The sequence below is a fragment of the Thermobia domestica genome, chromosome 3 (genome assembly GCF_964235325.1).
Source record: "Thermobia domestica chromosome 3, izTheDome1.hap1.1, whole genome shotgun sequence".
Lineage (NCBI taxonomy): Eukaryota > Metazoa > Arthropoda > Insecta > Zygentoma > Lepismatidae > Thermobia > Thermobia domestica.
In genome coordinates, this window is record NC_137456.1 from 116,410,892 (window position 1) to 116,437,074 (window position 26,183).

The 26,183-nt window shown below is 31.9% G+C and overlaps 1 protein-coding gene across 6 annotated transcripts in view; it reads right to left on the minus strand.

The window, feature by feature from the left end:
* The window catches only part of LOC145680677 (uncharacterized), a 246,213-nt gene that overhangs the window by 41,610 nt on the left and 178,420 nt on the right, over window positions 1-26,183 (minus strand). The window contains exon 4 of one of the 6 annotated variants that reach the window (XM_081751554.1): window positions 259-1,065. The exons of 4 other annotated variants lie outside the window; for them this stretch is intronic. In XM_081751554.1, the coding sequence (XP_081607680.1) occupies window positions 816-1,065 (250 nt within the window). In that variant the 3' untranslated portion in view covers window positions 259-815. Of the gene's footprint in view, window positions 1-258; window positions 1,066-7,289; window positions 8,105-26,183 lie in introns of those variants that run through there. One more of the 6 variants, XM_081751556.1, reaches the window with a different exon arrangement.

Sequence of the window (26,183 nt, forward strand, 5' to 3'; positions counted from 1 at the left end):
TTATGAATATTTTACAAAGCTTAAATATTCATCACTTAACACAGATCTGGAAATGATGACATTTCATATTTGACACGATAACGTTTCATAGTGGATGATAATCTTATATTTATAGAACAATAATTTAACATAAACTTTTATATCATTTTATTTTATTTATTTATTTTTAACTTTAAAGTAGAAAAAATCGTTACAACTTAAGTTAAATGTTTGAAGAAACAACACTAAAGTATACCATAGTGGCAGAACATGAACAAGTATATCTGAAATTGTAACTCAAAATCCTTTGAGTAATCAATTATTGAATTCTATATTTCGGGTGCAGTCGTCTGTTTTGTTCGTAAAGGAAAGGCTGAGATTGAAATGTGAATATGATGATTAAAGTATGAAATAATAATATGCATATTTTAAAAAGTGTAGTAGCTTTCGTTGCAAAATACATAGCAAAACATTTGTACGTGTGAAGTCGAAATGGAAGGCCCGAAATAAAGAATTCAATGGACTACCCAGAGTATTTGTGAAAAGTCTGCTTTTACGAATTTGTATTTTTAGTTCAATCTAACACAAGACATGTCTGTTTGACGAACTCAACATGCGCACAATTGCTGATTTATCCAACGCAATGTTAACATAACATTCCTAACTGTATTGTGTTGGTTATAATGCACTTCAGCCACTAAAGCTACGAGTAATGAGTTTCTACTCAGTTACTTCACAAACATTGAACATATTGATTAGCCATATTGATAACGACAATTCTGTCCACAGTGCAGTACTTTACAGAAATTTTGTATAACATGTTATAGCACTTGTATCTAAGTAGAAGATAAAATACTCTCTTTTGGATGCAGTCTCTTAACGTGTCTACAAAGAGCGCTTTTATGATTAAAAGAACGGGAACATATCTTGCAAATAAAAGGTTTCTCTCCACTATGAACAAGCATGTGATACATCAAGCCACTGTGTCGATGGAAACGCTTTGAGCATACGGAACATTGATGTTTCCTCTTATGTAAGTCTTCGTCTAAAGACTGTTGATGTTCCTCAACTAAATCAGAAGACGATCTGAAAGGAAAAATAAAAACCTTAGCTTGAAATGTAAGTGTAAAAATAAACCTCGTTAGGAATTTAGTATTTGCAAATTATGCAAGGGAATATTCCAGAAGCTGCGTTTGACATCGATTAGGAATTCCAAAAGCAGTAATTACAAATAGTATGTAAGTAAAGGGGTACGTACGTCACTGTTAGGAAAAAATAAATACAGTATATAGATAAATACGAATTTCTACCACCAAAATAAAAACTATCAATTATTACTATTATTATTATCATTGGCAACGAACGACATTTTTTTAGCGTCACTAAAGTTCGTTTTTTTCTTTCTTCTCGAAAACTACACACGAGAAGTTATTCTAGGGCATGTTATTTTGTTCAGACCAATGTGATCTATCAACTGTTATATAAACCTTATCTTCAAATAGTATGGTAGGGGGAGGGGGAGGGAAGCATGGTGGCTCAGTGGTAGAGTGCTAAAGAATGAATGACTAGATTTTCTGAGTATCACAGTGAGGGCGGCCCGACAGTCATACGCGCTACAGCTTTGTGCTAGTGATCCTAGGTCGGATATTGAAAACTTCTCGATTTCTTTGATTTTTTTTGCTTATTTTTGTTTAATTCATACCAATTGACGCGTTGGCTCTAGTATTTGTTAAAAAGAGTACCTCGGTTAGCCCGGAACTCGACTAGTCGGTGCTGGATAAACGTGTTTCTACTATATATACAAATTATATGATGAATGTATTTCACATTTTGCTGACTAGCAAATGTATCTTGTACTTATTTTAAAACCTAAAGTGAAATTTATCCATTGTGTACAATCCGCGGCAAAAAAACCTGCAACATGAGCATATAAGTTTATTGTGAAATGACGAAGTCTTTTGCTCCAAAATAAGTGTGCACGGGAGGAGGCCGAGGTTTATCCTGGCGTGATTCGTTCCACTTAGACGTTATGTTAATTCCCTGTGCTGTTAGGCGTGGTTACACAATAAACTTACATCCTCATATTGCAGGTTTTTTTGCCGCGGATTGTACAAGAAAATTCTCAACAAAGGCAATATTTGATCACACTTTTACCTTTGAGAGGGAATCACATGAAATTCGTAGACCCCAATGAATGGTCTGTGGTTTTTATTTCAACGTTAAAACAAATTCGAATATTTGATTCGAAGAACGGGTGGTCAAATATTTTGGTCACCAAAGTAATAAAAAGTATCTATCTCAAGAAGGAGATGAAAATAGATTAGAATGAGAAAAGAAATTCAGCTTTGAAATGAGTCACAAAAATCCACATCCTTTCTTGTTTCTCTCATTTCAAGTAGTACTTCTCAAGAGAAATAAAACGTTTTCTTTTATCATATAAAAGATAAGACTATTACTCCTAATCTTCAAAGAAAAGAAAATGTTTATTGTATGTTTTGTAAAATTAATGAAATTCTTTCCAACATATGGGAATAAGTTTATTGTGAAAAATTCTCAATATGTATTTCAATTCATACTTAATTGATTGATAGGTTAATTCAATTTTTGATTATAGATGTTTTCAATTCTGATATTTTTAACTTATTGAAATGTATTTTTTCTATTACGTTTTCTTAAGAATATCCCCCAGCAAAATTTTACTGATACAAATGTAATTTATTTTTTGATACGCTATATCAAAATTTTACTTACTATAAGTGTATGGGTTTACCCATTAGAACTTTATGACAACGATATTAAAAATGAAACAGTTTCAACAAAATACTTTAGTACTGTAATAGTACGGGATAAGGGATATGGAAAGAATGTATTGTTTATATATTTACTTTTATTAAATACATGAAAATATAATGGTTTTTAAAATGATAAAAGAAATTTACTAACCAAAAGATTGAACATTCAAATGTTAAGATTACATTTACTGGATACAGTAAGTTGTACTTTCTGTGAGAACACAAGCAATAAAAATTTGAAAATGTGAAAATTTACGTAGAAAACAGATATACCGTAATTTATCTGTGCATGGTTTTATATTCTTTAAAGAGAAGGACAAAAAATAAAATGTTTTTCATATCAATTTTACTTTACAAATATTCAGATATTAATGGAAGCACTGCAATGATTTAACTTCTTTAGGTTCTCATGCAATTAACACTATGGTTCCAAACAAGGGGTGTTCATCCCACTGCGGACAATTTCACTTTCTAGGGAGCAAATTCGAGATCTGAGATACGTTACACAATTTATAAAATTTAAAAATAGACATTCATTGCTGAAAATGATAGGAAAAATAAACATATAATTTTTCTTTTTCTTTTTACAGACGCATTTCTATATTTACACAAACGTAGAAGGAATTGTGAAGAAACTTTTACCTTACGATTTTAAAGCCGGATTGGGTATTTCTACTTAAAATAATTTCTACCATTAAAATAATACATACCGTACCGATGATTATCAAATTTTGTCATACAACAAAACAATATTTAGATGATTTCGAATTAGAAAAATAAAATGCAATTCGGCTGTAAAATCATAAATTAGAGAGGTCGTCACCATCCCTTCTATAGATACTTAACGACTAATATGTCACTCTTTGAGTTGGTGTGAAAAAATATATACCTTGTTACAAACATCACTCGATTTTCTAAAAATATAATTTTGATTTTTAACTACCGGTAGTTCTGTCCTTCTGTTTCTTTCTTCTTTTTATTTTAAATCTCAAGTTTCAAGTAGTACTGCGTAAATGTTAAGAATATCTGAGTCATCGTTAGGAGTGTAAGTGTCAGCGTTAAAAGAACACAAACAACAATGGATAAGACCTGCTAGTTAAAACCATATATTTTTTACATTATTAGTACATACATAAATAAACAAACAATATTAACTAGCAGACTAAAAACTTTCAATTAATATTGCCAACAGAATATAATAATAATTTAACCTCGTACATGTAATTTTGTTCAAGTTGATGTCACTTATAGATTGATGTATATATCGACTTTGGACATTATTTTTAGTTAAACAGGAATTAAAGTCTAAGAGTTAACCATAATTTTGAGCTATATTTCATTATCCGTGCTACGTACTGTAATCTTGCTAGTGTCATAATGAAAAGATTGATGACGGTATATTTCGGTATCAGTTTTACCTTAATAGGTACCTGAATCTCATACTCACAATTTTAGGTTTACAAATTCGTTTTTCTGGATTTTCTCGAAAACTACGCATGAGGTTTTACAGTCGTCCATCTAATTTTGTCCAGTTTAATTAGATCTATTGACTCATGTATGTCTCATCTCGGATAGCATTTTTTTTTTTTTTTTTTTTGTTAAACGGTAATAACATTGTAGAATTTCTCTTTTTGTATTTTACTATATATATTTTTTATATACAAAGTTCTTCTCCATTTATTTCTTTCAGTCGTAAATTCGATTTGAATCTATTTTGTGTATTTGCATATGGAGTTTAACGCCCCTTTTCAGCATCAAGGGTATATAAAACTTGAATCTACCATTTAATAAGGAAGTAATTAACAGGTTGGACCATTTACTTTGAAATGCCTTCGGAACTTTCAAATTAAATAAATAAAAGTAACTTTAAAGTTTGTTCGATGAAAATATTTGACAGGAAGAAATCGTTTGATATACTCCACAATTTCCCTCTGTTTAGCAGTGTTTGTATTTTTTTTCAAACGGCACTACGTCAGATCATCACAAATTTCAAACCTACAGATTAAACGAAAATTTAGAACACCTTATTTATTATTATCCAGTGTTACAAACTAAAGACGGCTACACTATCGCAAACATCCAAATTTTAGAGGTTTCTATAACAGTAATAACGCAAATGAGACGAACAGTGTAAAGCACATCCAAAGTAACTTAATGAAGGATACTATGATCATGATATGACATATTTTCAATAAGTAGGAAAAAGTTACAAGGGATTGAAAATTTCGACTTTCTTTTCTTTCTTTGTAAAAAAAAAAAAGTTTTGGTATTATCAAAACTTGCTTAGATATGTATTAAATTCAATCACTAGGTGGTATTCAACAGACGTAAATATCATAATCCCACATTTGATATCTCAAACATTTTCGGAGATATGAATAAGACACTAGATATATTGGGAATGAAAAAGGCGAATTTTCTTTATTGTGAAACTCACTGGTACTGTCCAATTCGAAAGCGTTCTTTTAATTCCGAATAATCTCGTATTCCATATTTGTTCTCCTAAACAGACAATTTTAATATTTCCAACATAATGTTGCTTGAAGTTTCTTTAGAAAGACATTCACGAAGTACCTAATTAAGCAACGATATTTATAATATTTGTAACTGAACAATTTATGAATATAACTATTTTCGTATGCTAGGTACTAAAATGTATACCACCACTTAAAACTTCTATGCCTGGTATGGGATACGAAGCTAGTCAAAAACAGTTTTATACCGATGCATATTTTTTTTAAATACTTTATTAAATACAACCTTACTTATGAAATATTTCAATTAATATATTGTATCGAGAAACAACTTCAGCACTTAATTTCCCTGGGATGCAGATGTTCTACAAATGAATTCAGAAAAAGAAACATTGACAGCAGTGGCGAAGCCTGCTTTGAAAGATCTCTTCGCAGATTACAGTTGGATTCGGAAAATAAATTAAACTAATAGATAAATAAAATTTTGTTCGCACTAAAAGTGGAACAGTCACCCCTCCTCATGTTACTGGAAATGAAGAAACACACGTAGTATATATTATACTATTTTTTATAAAGTTTATTGGTAGCGCCTATATAACGTTCATTAAATCAAAATAAACAAATCTAATCATCGAACCGAATATCCACTCACGCGTACACGTATCCCGCCTGACGACTTTTAAGGCGGGAAAATAAAGTCTAGAAATGAATACGAAGGAACAGAGATATGGAAGATAACCACTCAAAGGAAGTCATATGAAGTTATAGCACTATTAATAAATAAAATAGTACTTACGTAAATCAAGTAATTTTAGCATTAATAACCTTGTCGCTGACTGTTTTTCTTTCTGCAGAAACAACACTGAATTCGGATGTTAATTTCACAATATCAGCAATTGTCTATTCGGGATACTTCTGAGAAAATGTACTTAATGCATTTAAAATCAAACTTTTATTTTCTGCTTGTTAATGGTTTTCCTTCTTACTTCCAACAGTATGAAGTTTACCATGACTTGACTACTTTATCAAGGTTGCCAAGTTAACATATGATAGTTTGCTTAATCGGTAGCTTTCAACACTTTTTGTTTAAAGTTAAATCACCTCATATCATTCCCTGTTTTACTCTGTCGATGTATTTTTCCATTATGCCATCACCATATTTCTGTTTTTCATTAAAAAAAAAAAAAAAGTGAAATATTGCGGAACTATTATTTCCCAACTTTGTGTAACATTTTTCTTGTTAATACAGATTTAACAACTAATAAAGAACGAAAAAGAAAAGTTCCCAAATTTCTGCTGGTCGTCTTGAAGAAGTTTCCATTTGCGTTAGACTCTAATAGCTGAATGCAAGTAAATGAGGCTCTTGAAATAAAAAACATGTCTCCTTCCCATTTCCATTGATACAGTGACAAAATCTATGAGAAATTACCTCCAGATGTAGAGGGTTAATGATTGTAACTTGGGAGGTAGTGGTGATAAAGAATGATCAGCAAATTGTGTTGCTGACAATTTATTCCTTGGTTTCCATTTTCATTCCGTTCACAATAATGATTGTGTCACAGATAATATATTGTACGTAGCATCAAAACAAAAGAATGAATGATTGTGATCTACGTGCACATAACAATTCCAATTTGAGGTGGGGAAATTCATATGAAACGGCATTTCAAACAATCATATAAGCTGCATTTCAAGTCAATACACATATTTTTCACCTCTGATTAGTGATTCAAATCTATTTTGAAATTGGCAACTCTTCACTGAACTTGAAACTGACAAATTGACTCTTATGTAGCCTTTCTAATATACAAAATTATATTAAGTGAATTTGTAAATTTCTATTTAAATATACATATGTTAAATTTTTAATAAAGTACCTTTACTTTTCAGATACATTTCACAGTTCGAAAAAGCTTATTATTTTTGACAGTTTCATATTTTATTCGAACTTAACAGGAGTCGCGTTGAGGTAACGCATCAAAGAGCCAAAAAGTACAGAGTCCTGTGAAAAGAAGTCAACTCACAGCTACGCTACGTGATTTTGTTTATTTGAGCGTTATTCTTTTGATGCACAAATAATAGTTTGAAATTAAGAGATGCGTACATAAATATTTAATTTTTTTTTTTAAGCCTGAAGGAAAATACACAAAAACTTAATGCAATCGTTTAATCTTTGCCGGAGATTTTAATTACCTTGTATTTTATGAGAAAATCAAGCAGAAATACTACATTGGTTATTAAATAAAAAAGTAAAATTCGCGGTACACTCTTATCTCTATGCTTTCTTCCATGAGTGCATTTGGAAAACTATTTACCCCCTCTTTGATAGTGCTTTCAATATCAAGTCCGACACTGCTAGTCATTTTTCATCCTTTACATGGAGCGTTGCAGGCGTCGCAAACACCCCATCCTAGTGTTTGGAATAGAAACTAGAAAAAGCTTATTCAGAGTAACTAGTATATCATATCAATTTTTCGTACCGGCTATTTTACGAATAAAAGATCATGTTCATAGTTGAATACTGGTACAAAAACGAATGGCTTAATTAGAACGTTCAAGGTATGACTTTATGAATGCTTCCCTAGGATCCTTAACATACTGTACACCACTGAAATTCAGAAATTCGTTTCCTGTGATGAATGTGTTCTCAAGTGGCGATTCAAACTACTTCTCTGATTAAACGACTTATAACAAGCATTGCATCTAAATGGCTTCTCCCCGGTGTGGATAAGAAAATGCCTCTTTAAATCAGACAGTCTACAGAAACGTTTCAAACACACGGTACAAGCATGCTTCTTCCAATATTCCTCTTCTTCACCGTTCAGATTTCCAACAGAAAGACCATCAATTGGAGAAACACTGAAAGTGAAAGGAAAGTATTTATGGAGACGCGTGTTTCTTATAATATATAAACACTACACAGTACAAAAATTGTACTAAACATCATTGAGAAATATAAGTCAATAGATTGTTATGTTGTGTAGTATCTATATTTTTCTAACGCGCAAAAATCGAATAAATTAGGCCGCTATTATGTCTTTGTAATATTGAACCAAAATACTAACAGTTGTTTGTGATCTGTGTCTCATTTATTATAATAATAAATAAACTGTATTATAAGAATGAAATTAAAACTTTCTAGACGTACAAATTATGCAGAGGATGTACATAACAGGAAGTTTTATATATGCTAAAGTAAACTATAAAAGCTGTTTTTTGCCTTACATAATTATTTAGTTAGATGTGATAGCTCTTAGTTACATACAATAAGATTCCTACCTGCTACTACACATATTTTACCTGAGAAATTGCCTATGTTGCAGTTTAAAATTATTGTAGCTCCATGAATATGTCGTCTTCGAAGTGATTCCACTATGTCATAGTCAAATTACAGAGGGTAGTGTGTAACAACAAGTCTTGCTGTATTTACCGTACGAAGATAATTTATACCTCGTTCTCTCTGTAATCGAATGGTCTTTCAAGTGATGCGTCAAATTTCTTCGTCCCGGATTTTGTATTTTGGACCTTACAGACATATCTGACACACACACAAACACACGCACGATTTCTTTGGTGGCTTATACCTTTTCTGTCCTTGTACTGCTTTAGAAGTGCACAAATACGTATCTACCTTACTGTATTTGTGATAACAGAAGCATAGGTCATATAAGTCGAAAGATACGAGAGAACGTCATAAAAGTTGCCACCTAATTACTACCTAAAATAGAAGTTCCCTAGTATATCTACAAATATAAGTCTTACATGTTGAGATACTAGCTATGAATCATTTGAAAGCCTACACTATTATCAAAACAATGACGAACAATTAAAACCATTTACTATCGGATCTCAATTGTCTCATGGACAATTAAAACTAGAACACTGATAGATAAAATAAATTGATATCTATCATTTTGTAAAGCAAAGACGTTGTTGAACATTCCTTCGTTCAATTCATTGGTTTCCTTTGAGACGTGTAGGAATTGCTCTCAACACTGTTTCACCAGATTTTTTCTTCATTCGTTCTAACCATCACGATAAGTAGCAAAAGTTAAAATGTTCACGAATTTTCCACATCTCATGACCTATTATGTCCTATGGCGGCATCTGAAACAACTACCGCCAGTACAATGGTAAAAATATAACATTACATCTGATTTTCTGAAGAAAAAGAAGTCATGTAATATTCATTTCCTCATATCTTCCTTCCTGTACGTCTTATGGTGCTGTGTCTAATATAATCTGAAATCATATTACAAAGACGAAAAGGTAGTAATTGTCTTCATAAGATAGTTAGTGAGAACTACACCTGACTGAAGTGGTTGAATGGCTTTTTGATCATATGCGATTACAGTGATTTAAATGAATCGCAAGAGGAAAAGATCAAGAATGAGATGCTTTGCTTTAATGAGAACAATCGACGAAATTATTTCCGAGTAATATAAAAACACTGATGCCATGTTTATTGATTTAGAAAAGACATTTCGCCAAGCACACAGGGAACTTTTGGTAGAAGTGCAAGCTCGAAAACTTACTAGACAAGTATACACATGAACCAATGTAACGAGAATATAAGAAACAATAAAAGGACATGTAAATAGAAATAATGTTCAACACTGGTGTTGCAATATATATTCAGAAAGGACCAGTGAAGGGAGGTTGAACATAGCGAAGATGTTTTGTAGGAGGCTGAATAGTTAAGTATATTCTCCTTATAGATAACATGAAACTTCAAAGAACGAAAATATAAAAGAATGTGAAATATATGTACAGGATTAAAAGACAAAACAATGGTCATCGAGACGAAAGGAATCATGTCAACTATAACAATTATACGAAAATAAATAGAAGAGATGGATTGTCTTCGGATTATACGAGAGTATAATTTATTATCACTCTTATGTACAAAATTGACTCTTAACAATGTACACCAAAATCATACATACAGAATATCTATAACTATATATATACATTATCTTTCAATTCAAATTTAAACCAACTGAAATGTATTGAAATTAGTGCTTACTTTAAGAAAACTAAATACGTCTGGTAACCGATTTCTCTCACTAACCTTGTTAATTTTAATGAGCTGTGCTGAAAAACTCCTGAACAATATTGCTATTACTATCAAAAAGATAGCTTTTAACTTTCTTAGAAAGCAGAATCTTTCTACTTGCTTTAAGTTATTTGGTATTCTAGTGAATGTACGAATTTTTGCTGTCATACTAATCTAATGAAATCCAAATGAATATGCACTGTGTAGTAAGTTAAGCAAGAATATATGCGTGTTCCTTGATTTCATTTTCTCCTTTAGCGATAATATATATACAAGGTGGACAATTTATCCGGAACATCTATGGGAACGGAGAAACCAGAAGAGGGAAAGGACATTGTTTTATGTATTAAACAGCACCACCCAATGAACAGTGTTGCCATCCCAGTATAAAGTTATATTTTTTCAAATGGCATTGCGTCAGATTATTACATATTGCAAATCAACACGTTAAACGAAAACTTAAAATACCACATTTATTATTCAATGTTGCAAACTAAGGATGTTATAATATCACTAACATCCAAAGTTTGGAAGCCTCTATTACATACACAGTACAACGGAGATGGACAAGACAATGAACATCGGAAGTACCTTAGGGTTGGATAATTATGGTCATGATATGACTTGTTTTGAATGAATAGCAAAGTAGTTACAAGGGCTTGAAAATTTGATTTTTTTCGAAAGGCATTATTTCGAAAAAATGCTTAAATAAGTACATATCTAGTTACTTGTGTATTTTGCAATGGATGTGTAAATTATTTTGCCGTTTACACCACTTCGATATCTCAGTTCCGGAGATAAGATAAACATTGCTGAAGTTTGCAACATTGCCTAAATCATGTAATTGCGAGGACTTGTAATGACATCTACTAAAAGTTGTTTCTGAAATGCTATAAAAGAGAAGGAAAAGAACAATTAGTTTAAATATTATCCAGAAATACGGCATTTTCAGCAGTGTTGCGAACTTTATCAATGTTTATCATCTCCGTAACGGTTTAAGATATCGAAGTGCTGTAAACGGCAAAATGATCTGTTTGCCAATTGCAAACCATACAAGTAATTAGATATGATACTTACCTAAGCATGCTTTCGAAATAAAGTATTTCAAAAAAATTCAAATTTTCAAGCCTTTGTAGCTATTTTGCTATTCATTCAAAACAAGTCATATCATGACTATAGTATCTAACCCTAAGATACTTCCGATGTTCATTGTCTTGTCCATCTCCGTTATGCTGTATATGTGATAGACTTCCAATTTTTGGATGTTTGTGATATTATAACATCCTTAGTTTACAACATTGAATAATGAATGTGGTATTTTAAGTTTTCGTTTAACGTGTTGATTTGAGATATGTAATAATCTGACGTAGTGCCATTTGAAAAAAAAAAACTTTATACTGGGATGGCAACACTGTTCACTGGATTGTTGTGTTCAATACGTAAAACAATGTCCCCCTCCTTATAGTTGCTTCGTACAAAGTTTAACTTTTCTCCCTCTCCGTTATCACGGATGTTCCAGATAAATTGTCCACCTTCTATATATATATATATTGTGGATGCACTCACTTATCAATTATTATTATCATCGATTATTTGCAATTATCTAAGAATAATCTGTTTAAAATTGTATGGAAATAAAGTCAAGTTTTGATTTCAAAAAGAATAAGGAAAATGTAAACACTAATGAGTAGTAAACTATTACACATGGTTTTGTTATTGTTTATGTGACATTGTCTAGACACAATGTCTGCAATATGTTGTAAAGAAGAGAGTTGAGAAAAGAGCGTGTAAGCTTTATAATGAAGCAAGATATTTTGTAAATTCAGCTTGTTAACAAAATACACAATTTAGGATATGACATAATATGCAGATCGGCAGAAATAAACTGTCTGAGAATTTTGGACATGGCATGACAATGGAGAAACGAGAGTTTTCCAATAGCTGTGGCAACTGACGTCAACCCAGAGATGAGCTGACAAATTCCATCATCTGGAACAGGACAATAAAAACCAAATCTTTGTTGGATTGTGATGGAAGTTGAGTGGAGGTACTCAAGCGAAATTAGTCGAGAGAGAAGAGGTCGACGAGGTGTGTGAAACCTCGGTCTTAGGATCGAGACCAGACGGTCTCCAGTAGTTGGCTTATAGTTGGATAATAGTCGACGAGCCAACGCCAGTTCGATTCCAGAAGGAGGTCATATCATTGTTCCAGACTACGATCAGTTCCAGGTATGTCATCAGCTATGTTGTTGCCTATGTCTAAATTCTCTGAAGTTTTCAAATACTGAAATCTGAGAGTGTTATGTCGTATTCATCTTTAACATCACACGTTACACCTTACTCAATTAATCAGAATACATTAATTATTTAAAATAATTTAATGTTTGTCATTTAAATATCCTCTCGCAAACTTATATTAGAATTGAGTTAATACCTGTCCATTCCGGATAATGGACGGAAGCAACCTGCTGGCATCATTACGCAAACCATCCCCAAATTGAAGGCACGATGCAGCGAGGTTGTCATGGCGGAGACGCTCGAGGTTCGATCCCCGGTGCGTGTAGTTTAATCACTGTGTTTAATCACCATTGTTATGGTGGTGATAGTTTAAGGTGGAGATTCCTAACATAAAATTTAAATAGCTAATATTTAAGTGCTTAAAATCTAAAGAACTACAATAAACCCGCCCTCCCTCACAGAAATTTGTTTGAGAAATTAAAGTCGATATGTGGGTAAAATATGTTATCGTTAATAAATAATCATAGGGTTCATTACCCTGTGATGAAAGATAATGGGAAGCCTGCAACCATGTTTTCGGAAGCACGGTACTATTATCTGGATCAGGGAGTATTGCGACACTTTGTTGAATACAGTCCAACATTTGGAGAAAAAACTGAGAGTAAAATCACAGATAATATACTAGGTAGAGTATACAAAAGTTATTATGTAGTACAGTTTACAGAAAAAGATCTTAGCATGGATGATCTCGTAGAACTGGGTTTCAGACGACATGTGCTTGCGACTATATCAAATATTTCGGAAACATGCATTACATTGCGTGGGGCAATATTTTTTGTCATAAAAACAGAAGGGTACAAATATAAGATTTGTGCTGTATTCAAAGCAAGTAAAGATCAAATGAGAGTAAATCAGTGGCTAGAGAGATTTAGGGTTCGTTTTGAGTGCTCTCAAGCTATTCAAATTGCCGAATTACTTCCTACTGTTGCTCAATATGAGAAAGAGGCAAAATTCATTATAGCTAATGACAGATTGTCATTAGATTTAGCAGCTTTTGCTGACTTATTCATGAAAAGAAATTCTAAGATGTTCCAGTAAAGTGAACAGTCAGTTATGTAATTATATGTAGATAGTTAGGCTTAGATTTATTAGCAGAAATGAAGTTAAGGAGTATTATAGTTAAATATTATTATATATAAATATAGTTATAAGTAAGGTTATGGTTATTTTAGAAATAGGTTAGTGGCAGTATTATTATTATATTATTATAGGTTAGGCTAGAATAATAGTAGAATTATGTAGTAACATTACGAAGTTAGAAAGATTTAGTTGATATAGTAAATAAATATATTAAGTATATAGTACATAAATAAATTTAAATGCTAAACCAGTGAGATAAATTGAGTAACAGATAAATATATAGACCTAAAAGATAAAGTGATTAAGTAAACATAAGGAGTAAGTAGGAGTAGCAGAAATAAATTTAGTTGTGAGATAGAATAAATAAGGAATAAATAATGAATACGATATGTGACTATAAAGAAGAACGGAGATATAATAAATAATGCTATCTATAAATGAAAATATAGAAAATAAGAACAGTTCAGTATAAGAGGAAGGCAAAGACTAGACAAAATGAAAAAAAAAATGCATGATGAAAATTAGTGGTTAATGGCTGTAGCTGGTAAGAAAATTAAATTAGACAATGAATTAATTGGTACATGAACATTAAAATTTAGGCGAATTTCTTGGAGGATAAAATACTAAGTAGATGGGAAATCACATTCTCGTTGAGTTCAAAGTGGGTCTTTCCAAAACGTCAATGAGGATATTTTATTTAGAGTATCACATAAGTCTTCGATGATAGAGTTAGAAGAGACACGGAGGATGCCTCGTTTATCATTTGCAAAGCGGTGACTAGTTTTTTTTGGGGGTGAATCCAGTCTATTTAGAATAAAATCTAACGAGCACGAAATTAAGAGTTAAAAAAAAAATATGTACGAAATTAAGAATAAAAGAAGTAAGAAGTAACAAGAGAAGTAATTTTAAGATAACAGTAATTTTAGTAACTAATAGAATAGAGGCTGGCGGATCTAGTAGAAGGCTAGGTTAGTTTCAGGCTTAGAAGTAAGAAATAGCGAGTCATTAACGCTTATTTTCATAAGGATTGAGACGAGAGATGAAAGAGAGAATGAATGTAAAATCAGGATAGTAAGAGAAAGAGAGACGTAGAATAATAGATAAATGGAAAATTGATAGCATAATGATAGAGAAAAATATTGTGGCAATTAAAAAAAAAAAAGATAAGTATGGATTTGACATGAATAATACCTAAGTTAGACAAATAGTTGATATATTATAGTAAGTAAATATGAATATGAAGAAGAATATAGAAAATAAATACGAGAAATAGTATAGAAAATAGACGAAATATAACTATATAGAAATAAGTATGTATACGCTAATAAAAAAAATAGAGAATAAACAATAAATAATGTTATAGAGAAAATATAGTAAGAAAAGAAAAAATGAGAGAAAGAATAAATAAGTTTAGGGAAGAAAAAGATGCAGGTATTACCGATCTAAAGTTGCCCTAAATAAAGATAAGAACAATTCTGAGACGGTAGACATATATCTACGTTAATATACTAGATTTACAGTGATCGTTTCAAAGCTTAGGCCAATGGCATTTAATATAATAAATTTATAAGGATAATATAGATACGCTGGATGTTGCGTATGTTACGTGATTTAAGTTATACTTATAGGATTATACGATAAAAGATACACTGATATAGACGATGGCAAAAATTGTTTTGTTGCTGGTTAGACACCAACACAAGAAATCGAGCCAATATACAGATCTAGAAGAATCATACCGAATTCGATAATTTATTAAAATTTAATTATCTGCGTACGAGGTAATTTGAATTTTATAACGAATAATGAAGAGAAAATAGTTAGGAGACGTCTTGACTATTATTATTATACGGAAGTATAATACCGATATTTGACGAAAAAAAAAATGTATTTATGGGTGTGAAGAAGAATGACGGTTTTTGAAAAAAGTGATAAGTAAATAAAGTTTTAAATATAGTGATATATTTAATAGAGTTTAATATTAATAGATAGGTTTTAAAACAAAAAGATAACTAGAAACAAAGCAGGTTTATAGATGCACGGCTAGTCGAGCAGCCGTTGAACATCCAAAGCTCATCGAAATCCAAGGAAATGTGGATTTCCATCAATTAAAACCACGAATCTGTAAACAGGTTTTGGTTTTAGTTATCATTAGGTAGGTTGATTAAATAAATATATATAATCAAGTGCAATAAATAAATATAATGATTTAAATAAAGGAACGCGGATAATATTAATAATAATGTTAATAATTTAACTGTAAATATAATAAATAAATATATGTACTTACCCAAACAGTAATAGTATCCATTCTATGCGTAGTTCATGAAAACATAGTTAATTAAATATAGCGAACCTACACTACACAGAACATAGCACAGATAAGTTGAAAACATTTCATTCTCAGATTGCAGTGTTTAATATATATGAGTTTTAGCATAGGTTAACGCGGATATAGATGACGGATCAAATTCACCAAAATTGAAGAATATTGGTGAGGATTCCGAATGTAATTCATGATTTGTGGAGTAAAAAGAACTTGGTGAAGACCGGCTTGCTGATTGTAGACTAAAAGTGGGACACGTCAACGGGAGTCATTGTCAAGGTTGACTTCAAAAAACACTGACACAGCAGTGCGATCAAAAGTGTAATTAAGTGTTGCCAAATACACAAAAATAGATTGTGGAATTTGGTACAGTAATGGCATAGTGAAATTTTTTTTTTAACGACGTAGGTTATGAAGATAAAGTGCTAAAATAATGGAATAGTGTAAAGCTAATCTGTTGGTGTTTTTCGTGTGTTAAATTACAATAGCATTAGTGAAAAGAAAATGGGAACCAGGTAAGGATAATTTTCTGGCGACTAAAATAAAACTATTGGAGTTGGAAGTTATGGTAATGAATTATATGTGGACATCCGGAAGGAAAATTCCATCATTCAGATGTGTGAAAACGAAATGATAACTGAAGTGAGTATGTATATATATCTTGGTTGAAGTGATCAGTACCACATAGTTCATGTTTTAACTAATAGATGGCAGAGGAATACATTTTAGAGACTATGTGGATATTATGAACGTTTGAAAAAAAAAAAAGAAAATAAACAAATATACAGAATGAATTAATTTAATAAATAAAAATAGTAGAAATGTAAATAAATAAAGAAGGTCTTATAAAATGAACGAGATAAATAAGGAAGAGAATTGCAATTTATGTGTTTTTGAATGATTAATAGCATTTTATGTTTAAAAAAAGAAAAAAAAGATGTACGGTAATTTATTATTTTTTTTAAAAAAAAATAGGTAAAAGAGACCGATCTCCACGGAGATCTAGTCGGTAACGGTGTTACCTCAGTTTTGAGAGGGGGCATGTGGATGAACTCACTTATCAATTATTATTATCATCGATTATTTGCAATTATCTAAGAATAATCTGTTTAAAATTGTATGGAAATAAAGTCAAGTTTTGATTTCAAAAAGAATAAGGAAAATGTAAACACTAATGAGTAGTAAACTATTACACATGGTTTTGTTATTGTTTATGTGACATTGTCTAGACACAATGTCTGCAATATGTTGTAAAGAAGAGAGTTGAGAAAAGAGCGTGTAAGCTTTATAATGAAGCAAGATATTTTGTAAATTCAGCTTGTTAACAAAATACACAATTTAGGATATGACATAATATGCAGATCGGCAGAAATAAACTGTCTGAGAATTTTGGACATGGCATGACAATGGAGAAACGAGAGTTTTCCAATAGCTGTGGCAACTGACGTCAACCCAGAGATGAGCTGACAAATTCCATCGTCTGGAACAGGACAATAAAAACCAAATCTTTGTTGGATTGTGATGGAAGTTGAGTGGAGGTACTCAAGCGAAATTAGTCGAGAGAGAAGAGGTCGACGAGGTGTGTGAAACCTCGGTCTTAGGATCGAGACCAGACGGTCTCCAGTAGTTGGCTTATAGTTGGATAATAGTCGACGAGCCAACGCCAGTTCGATTCCAGAAGGAGGTCATATCATTGTTCCAGACTACGATCAGTTCCAGGTATGTCATCAGCTATGTTGTTGCCTATGTCTAAATTCTCTGAAGTTTTCAAATACTGAAATCTGAGAGTGTTATGTCGTATTCATCTTTAACATCACACGTTACACCTTACTCAATTAATCAGAATACATTAATTATTTAAAATAATTTAATGTTTGTCATTTAAATATCCTCTCGCAAACTTATATTAGAATTGAGTTAATACCTGTCCATTCCGGATAATGGACGGAAGCAACCTGCTGGCATCATTACGCAAACCATCCCCAAATTGAAGGCACGATGCAGCGAGGTTGTCAATATATATATATATATATATATATATATATATATATATATATATATATATATATATATATATATGTATATATATATAACAGTAACACGTGCTGTGTGAAAAGTAGATTACATAATTCTCACTGAGCTATTTCTTCAACTGTACGCTCGTTTCTTTTTACGTTATCCGATTTAAATTGGAGGTACTCAGACAGATATTCTGTATTGAACTAGACTGATAGGAAGCGAACTAAATCTTAAAGTTTCTTTTCTTTCTTTTTATTTTTTTCTATCATTCTAAATCTAGGAGAAACACTTAAAATTCATATTAAGTTGATGCTTTTATCGATTTGAGATCTGTATCTATTCCCTACACAAATTTAGTTTCACTAAACAGGAAGATCTTGATAACTGAAACAAAATATTAGCTTAAGTAGAAAGTGCCATGAAATTATTTCAAATAGTCTGTGGTAAATAAATGAATTATGTTGTTGGATATATTTGCTTACAGTTTAAATATGAAGGAATGGAAAGCAAATAAAAGTTGTGTCATTATATTGTATGTATTTATAAAGTGTAATGATACGAAATAAATTAATGAATCTATATTTAATTTTTTAAAAATGTCATTATAAGCAGTTGTTATATAATGAACATGAATACAGAACGTAAGAAGAAACACAGAAACGATGAAAAGGAATTATCGTTATATGAATTCTTGGTAGAGTCATAAAGAATTGAATTAATCATTCAGGCGCAGATATACAATTAAGAACTATAACCAGACGCATCAAGGCCTATCGGAATAACACTCGGGATCCCAATAAATCTAAAACCAACACAGAAGACGAAAATAAATTACTTGATACCGAGTGAAAAATGCGTTTATGTTTAATACGGTCTACGGTAATAATTGGATCATGTTAGAATATAGTTTTGATACGCGTATTATTGTTGTTATATCTACGATGGACGGAAGTTATATTTAGATGCATTTTCAAATTTGTATATCTGTTTAATCTTGAAAATAATATGGTATATTAAAAGAAGTTTATAAAGTCTTAAGATGGGTAAGTTTTTTATATGTTTTATTGGAGTATTGCCACGTGACTACATATTAAGTGAAACTACCATATTCGAAAACTCTTACTATTAGGCCTAACGTTGGAACTGGATATCGTGATGCTGTCGGCTTGAGATATTAGTTATGGTGAAACTGTAAATATTTATTATAATACAAAATCTACATATCAGCACACCAGCATCATGTAATTATCCTTCTAAACAAATAAATACGTACATAAACTAACACTTCAGTAAATAGTTGAGTACAGAAACAATTTATCTCTTGATTCCTGGAAAAGTACATATGCACTGTTTTACACGCAATCACTCTTCATCAATTTATTACAGCTAAACCAGTCTTTCAGATCTTCCAAAGTTGAACTCATTCCCAATTTTCTTTGTGTGTCACTTACAGAAAGCACAGTTGACAGCAAGAAAATAAGCAGCAGGACAAAAGATTCAGAGTAAAGCTTTGCAAAACACCTGCAGCAATTTATTTACAGTTCCGTCGATAGATTTAAACTGCACCACCCTGTAAATTTTAGTGATTATTTAGTAGCTTTAATTCAGTTATGGAATGTTTCTTTCATATTATAAATTACAATATATTTCGTAATATTTATGGTTTTCTAGATCATAAGCCTTTGCCTGTGTAAAGTCCAGTAAAATATCTACCCACATTAACTGTTTATTAATAACTGTAGCATATTCAACAGCAAGCAGAAAATTTTCAGAAAGCGTAGAAGTATTGAAACCACTTCAAAACCATTCCCAAAAAAATTGAAAATTTACACAATCATGTACAAAGAGACGAATTCTGGTTTCTATTCTCTATCTTCTTACGTAACTGTTTAACTACTGGAGTCTACGATACATCAGAAAAAAAATTCTGTACTAGTAACTAATTACTAGTACAAAGTACTGCGCTTATTCAAAAACTTTCATATTAAATACATACAAGAATCTGAAAACTTTACATGTAATTTACCTCTGACGTAACATTTTTATACATACTTTTTAGATTCATTATATTTCTTATATCAATCTGCATTACAGGTTTCACAAATAATCTTTTCATAAAAAGAATATGTTTGTTGTCCATTGTATTACATGTTTAGGCAGTATTAAATAAGTATATAAACAAGAAGTACAAGTATTTCTAGAAATGGTATACAAAGCATTTAGAAAATAAGAAAAGCGTAAAAAATATTACTCACCTAGTGTTTGTATTATTTTTGTATGATAACGACAAAAGGATAGACAGCTACTGTAGATGTTTGAAACGTTGGTATAGAAAGATGTACAGAATTTTCTAAATGAACATAAGTGTAACGAGGAAGAGTCGAAACAATACTGAAAATATTTTTTTTTTTAAAAAAAAAAAAGAAGAAAAATAAGTAATTATGACACTGTTTAAGACGAAATTATATTTATTCAGGATGTAACAGACAGTATGATAACAAAAAAAAAAGAAAAGTTGAACAAAACTGAAGCTGATGGATTATAACTCCACTATTTGGACGAAGAGTCGTATTATTCAGTATTTACCGAGTCAATGGCATATGTAAAATTAAAAACTGTTGTTACATTTCAGTTCTTGCAGTGCTTCCCTCAAACTTCTCTTCGATCTTTGACTGAGAAAACAATTAAACTATAAGGAAAGCATAATAGTGTATGAACAAGACGAAAAGGTGACAATGAACTAGTGATTTGAAAGGTCAAAGTACACATCGAGTGCCGCGCAAAATTCCTGACATTTAATTAGTACATTCGAGGAATTGATTACCCGTACCTAACAATGTAATAAGTCAACTCCAGCCACTGGTGTTGATGAAATAAATACAGAAATAAATTTACAAATTTTTCTTCAAACTAGTTCATTGAAACTTTTTTTCACAAAACAATTTGTATTACAGTACATAATTACTCAATATAATATACAAAAATTCGCTGCCTGTGCGTCAAGAGCACTTAAACTTCATTTTCTTCACCACTAACAGGAAATTTGGTGACTCGGTAGCTCAGTAGTAGAGCACTCACCTCTGGTGTGAGAAAGCTTTTGTCGGTCGCAGGTCAACTGAGTTTATGATGGATAAAATTGCTCATCATTCCCTTCTCTTTATGTTAGCCTACACAACATATTCATGGGATGTTACATTAAATATTTCATTTCGAATAATGGGCAAAATTTCTGCACACAAAAATGATCAAGAAAAATGGTTAGTCTGACAGCAAACGCAAACTTGGTCAGCTTTGAGCAAAGCGATATTCGCCTCTTCTATTAGAACATCGATGATAGTCAGTGATGACCATATATCTGCACTTCCTTTATAATACTACTATAACCTTTATGTATCTCTTGTTCTCTACCTCTAATGCGAGCCTTATATTTAATTTACAACCGTTTATTATATTTCTCTTGTTTAATTGTCGATTTCGATGTAATCAGTAAATGGGTTTTATTGGATAACTTACAAAGAGTGAAAAAAGTTATTTGACTGGATCGGGACTCAAACCCAGGATCTCCGGCATACCCGTGCCGATGCGTTAACCACTACGCCAACCAGTCCGCTTTCCAGAACAGCCAAACACTCCCTTACTCCTGCAAGTCGGTATTCTCCACTCAGACCATATGGCTTGTACCACAACTTAGCTGTTAGGTTTGGACAATCCAGTGTCCATATATTGAGAACACCTTTTGACGGTTGCGATTTCATATCAGTTTTATTGGAGCTTAAGATGTGAGGCTGTTATTCACTAAAGCATTTTATCTGATACTTACTTTTCATTTATAATGCGCTAGCAAGGAAAATTGCAACTTTCTAATCGTTCTGTTAATTTCGTTCCTACAGAGTTAACCTAAAAGAAATAGACAGATTAAACTCTTTAAAATCGAAAACTGTCTGTGTTATCAGGAGGTATGTAATACTATTATATAGAATAAATTTACGATCTCCACTTGTTTGTTTTTGTGACGTCAGCTTTACGTGATCATCTTTACATCTGTGATCAACATGACCGCTAGCCATCTAGACAAGAACTGAAGGGAAATTGAGCATGCTAGAATTTGCGAAAACAAATTATGTTATTGCTGTACAATTCTGTTTTAGAACACAATATAATAATCAACTACCCATAAGGTAGACCATGTACGATTGGAATAAGAAAATTGAAGAAACTAGTTATGTGGAATGGGAAAGTTCTGAGAAATCACCAATATAGGAAGAAACAATGATTGGTTTTCGTGACACCTACACGCGCAGCGGAAAAAAAAAAAAAGGCGTGCTAGCTCAGAAGCAGAAGTTCTACAAGCTGTGTGCAATATCTTGCGTAAATGTTTACAAACGTTTCCTTACCGGTTACAGTTACTCAAGAACTTTAGTGAAAACAATAAAATTGACCATCACTCTTCTGCATGAACATACAGCAACGGAGTGATAATTTCTTTGCCCGTCTAATTTTTGACGACAAATCAACTGTTCACAGTAATGGTACAGTGAACAGACGCGACAATTTACAGGAAACTAAAAACCCGAGAACTGTAATAGAGCACGTGAAAGATTCACGTAATATGATTTTTTTTGTACAGTATGTCGTTAAAAGATTGAACCATTCATTTTCCTTATAACAGTGAGCGAAATAATATACCTACAAATTTTATGTGAGTGTACGCTCTCCAAGTAAAAGAAGACAGTGGAATTTCAGATTTTTCTAAGATGACACTCCGCCAAACTGGCACCTTGAGGCTAAAATGTACCTGAATAAAAATCTTCCGTATTATGTATTGGATTGGCCGTTTAACAGACACAGAACATGACTCTGATATGTTGGCCACTAGAAGTTTAGCATAGAGTGAGTATTTTTTGTGGAGATATATCAGGATTGCGTTTTTGTTCCTTCCCTTTCTACAAGGTTGAATGTCTTAAAGAACGCATCACACAAGTTGCGGTTACAATTAGATATAGACATCATGATACATGTTTGGGAAAGAAGAACTAATGCATTGACACGGGATCGGACAGAGTAGTGGGTCAGAATGGGAATGATTTGATAACTGCAATCGAAAGAACTCATCATAATTTTTGGAAAGAACTCAAAACAAAACTCCCAATCGATCGGGCGCACATTATTTAATGTTGCAAAAGTTTAAACAATTTCTCGCGGAAAAATCGATGATAGTTCAATTTTCGGAGAAACCTAACACTGAAAACTAAACAGCACACAATGCGTTATACTTGCAAGCAAAATCATGCAGTTGTTCTCAGTGGTTCCGAAAAGGAACGATCCATTGTGAAATTTGGGCCTGTTGTTCGGCAACATGTATTAAAGACACCGAATATAATTTTCCATGCCTTAGAATCGGGTATAATATATAAAAGTCTATCAAGTTTATTCAAGGGATCTTTGCTGAAGTAGAGAACCCAGAGCAGAAGAATCTCTTGCTACTTGGGTAGTGGGCTCTGTTCACAGACAAGACTAATATAAACAAGGAGCTTGATGTTGATAAAACAATAATTGTTGAGAATCTGCCGGCTAATATGACCAAACTATTGCAATCATGGGTTGTTTCTGGATTTGGAAGAATTAGACGAAGACTCTTCAGCATCATTTGAAACTGACAATGAAAGATTTAGGCGTATTCCAAAGAGAGAATGAAACTCGGGTTCAATCAATTACACATAACCAATTTAGGTTGTAATGCGCCGCTATTATCTAGCTGTCCCGAAGCGCATTACATAAAATTCATTTGGTGATGGGGTGTCTGGTCCGCATCTTGTGATATTAAGATTAAAATTTAAAGAATAACTTTTTCGAATCGAATTTAAAAGTTAGTTAGCAGTTTAATTTTATAAATAGTTTACACAGTATGAGTTTGTGTTTTGTAACTACCAATTCACTTTAAAAATATGAAGCTGTAATAAGTAAAAACTTCGGATCGTTCGTCAAAAGCTAATCCATCTGTAAAATTATGTATGTATTTATATTTAATGCCTAGAAATATCAAATCGGTTCAAGCTGTTGCAAATATATTGTTATTTGTTCACAGATGATGTGTAGCTTCATAGAAAACAAAATGAACGATAATTAATAATTTTGATTATGTTTATAAATATAGTGAGAATATTAATTCTAATTTTGAATACAGCCGTTATAAACTTGAAAAAGGATATGAAAATGATTTTAATGATATGATGAACTATAAGAATTATGTATGTTTACAAGGAAGATGATAATATGATAATATATAATGAATATGTTATAAGTATAATATGTAATTTGGAAAAAGGGCTATCGAAAAGTTTAGAATTGACTCCTATTAAAATATAATCTAATATTCATATGTTCTTCAATGCTGCATAGTCTAGTTGATATTTAAACAATGTTTCCTGCACAGCTTGAGTTTTAATGGGCATTTTTACGCATGGCTAAATGGAAAGAGATCTTACGTTCTTCATTGTGGGAGTTCCTTCATTTGCGCACCAAACCTCCAAATTTTACATAATGGAACATGTACCTGTGCGTGTGAGTAGGTGCATTTCATAAAATTTCGACCGTAACAAAGGATTTTCTGAGGTACAGGTGAAGAATACGACCGGCAGTGAAGACAATACTCATTGAATAATGAACAATACAGTTGGTAGCAGCAGTAGATGGTGATCCGAGGTAACTTAATGAAAATAATGAAGACCGAAAATACTATTAAGAGTGATAAAACCTTCTCCGAATTCTTGGACTATATGAGGAGTAATTTTAAACGTACTAACATTGATTTTGAACAATACTTAAGAAATAAAATTAACAAGAAGTTCTCATTGTTAACCATGAAACACGATAGTAAGTTCTTGGAACTTCGGCATGAGATAATTGGAGATAGAAAAGAACATAACAAGATCGTTGGTGGAGAAAAAGAAGTAGTGGACGTTATAAATGTGCAATTTCAAGAAGTTCGAAAGGCTGAAGAAGATAATGGCAACGAAGAACAAATAATGGATAAGATAGAATCTGAAGAACTATGTGATGTAACTAAAATAGAAGAAGAAAATTATTATGAAGAGGAAATTATTACTGATGAAGGAAACAACTCTATAAAATTGAAGAAGAACCATTTCAAGGAGCTCCAACCATGGATAAATATTCAAACATAAAGAAAACTAGGAAGAAACCTTGGGAGAACTACTGGAAGGAGAAGAAAAGGAAACCCAAAGAATATTTGGGGAACCTCCAGAAAAGGACGAAAAGAAGAAGGGAATTTAAAGTGGACAAGAGATGGAAATACCGAAGAAGAAAGGACAAGAAAGTGGAAAAAGAAAGAAGTAAAAGGAGCCGAAATAGAAAGAAAGAAAGAAACAAAGATAGTAAAAGGATAAGTGACAGAAGAAGATGGAGAAGGAAAAGGATGAAATCAAGAAATGAAAGACAAAACAAATCAAGAAGAAAAAGCAACATTGTTGAAAGGAACAGAATGTGGAAAAGAAAAAGAAAGAAACGAAAAGTATTGGCATGTTGGATACCAAAGGCAGGGAAGACTAGTTCCCGAACAGGAAAAAGGAGAAGGAAGAAGTCAAGAACGAATTGGAAACAAAAGATTTAAAAGGAAAGAAGAACTAGAAATCAAAAAAGGACACAAAAAAAGAAGAAACCGGATAGGCACTAATAGATCCTGGCATTTGGGAATATTACAAGAATTTGTATTTGACACAGGTTGAATCTTTCAAGTTTAACCCTAAGCCTTCCAAAGATTTTAGGTTTGACATGTGTGTCAATTATTATATAATGGTGTTGTAATATGTGTTGGTGTTATTTAGTGTTTTGTTCATTCGGAAACTATCAACAATGTCAATAATGTTTGCTTTAAGTTAAGTGATTGTTGTTAACTGTGATTACATTATGTTACAAGGAAATCGATTACTGTTAGGAAATCCTTGAATTAGTTGGTCCATATATAGTTGGCAAATTCTATAGAAATAATACTTCAAGAAAAACATGGACATCGAATCTTGTCAAACAAAGGGGAGTCTGTAATGCGCCGCTATTATCTAGCTGTCCCGAAGCGCATTACATAAAATTCATTTGGTGATGGGATGTCTGGTCCGCATCTTGTGATATCAAGATTAAAATTTA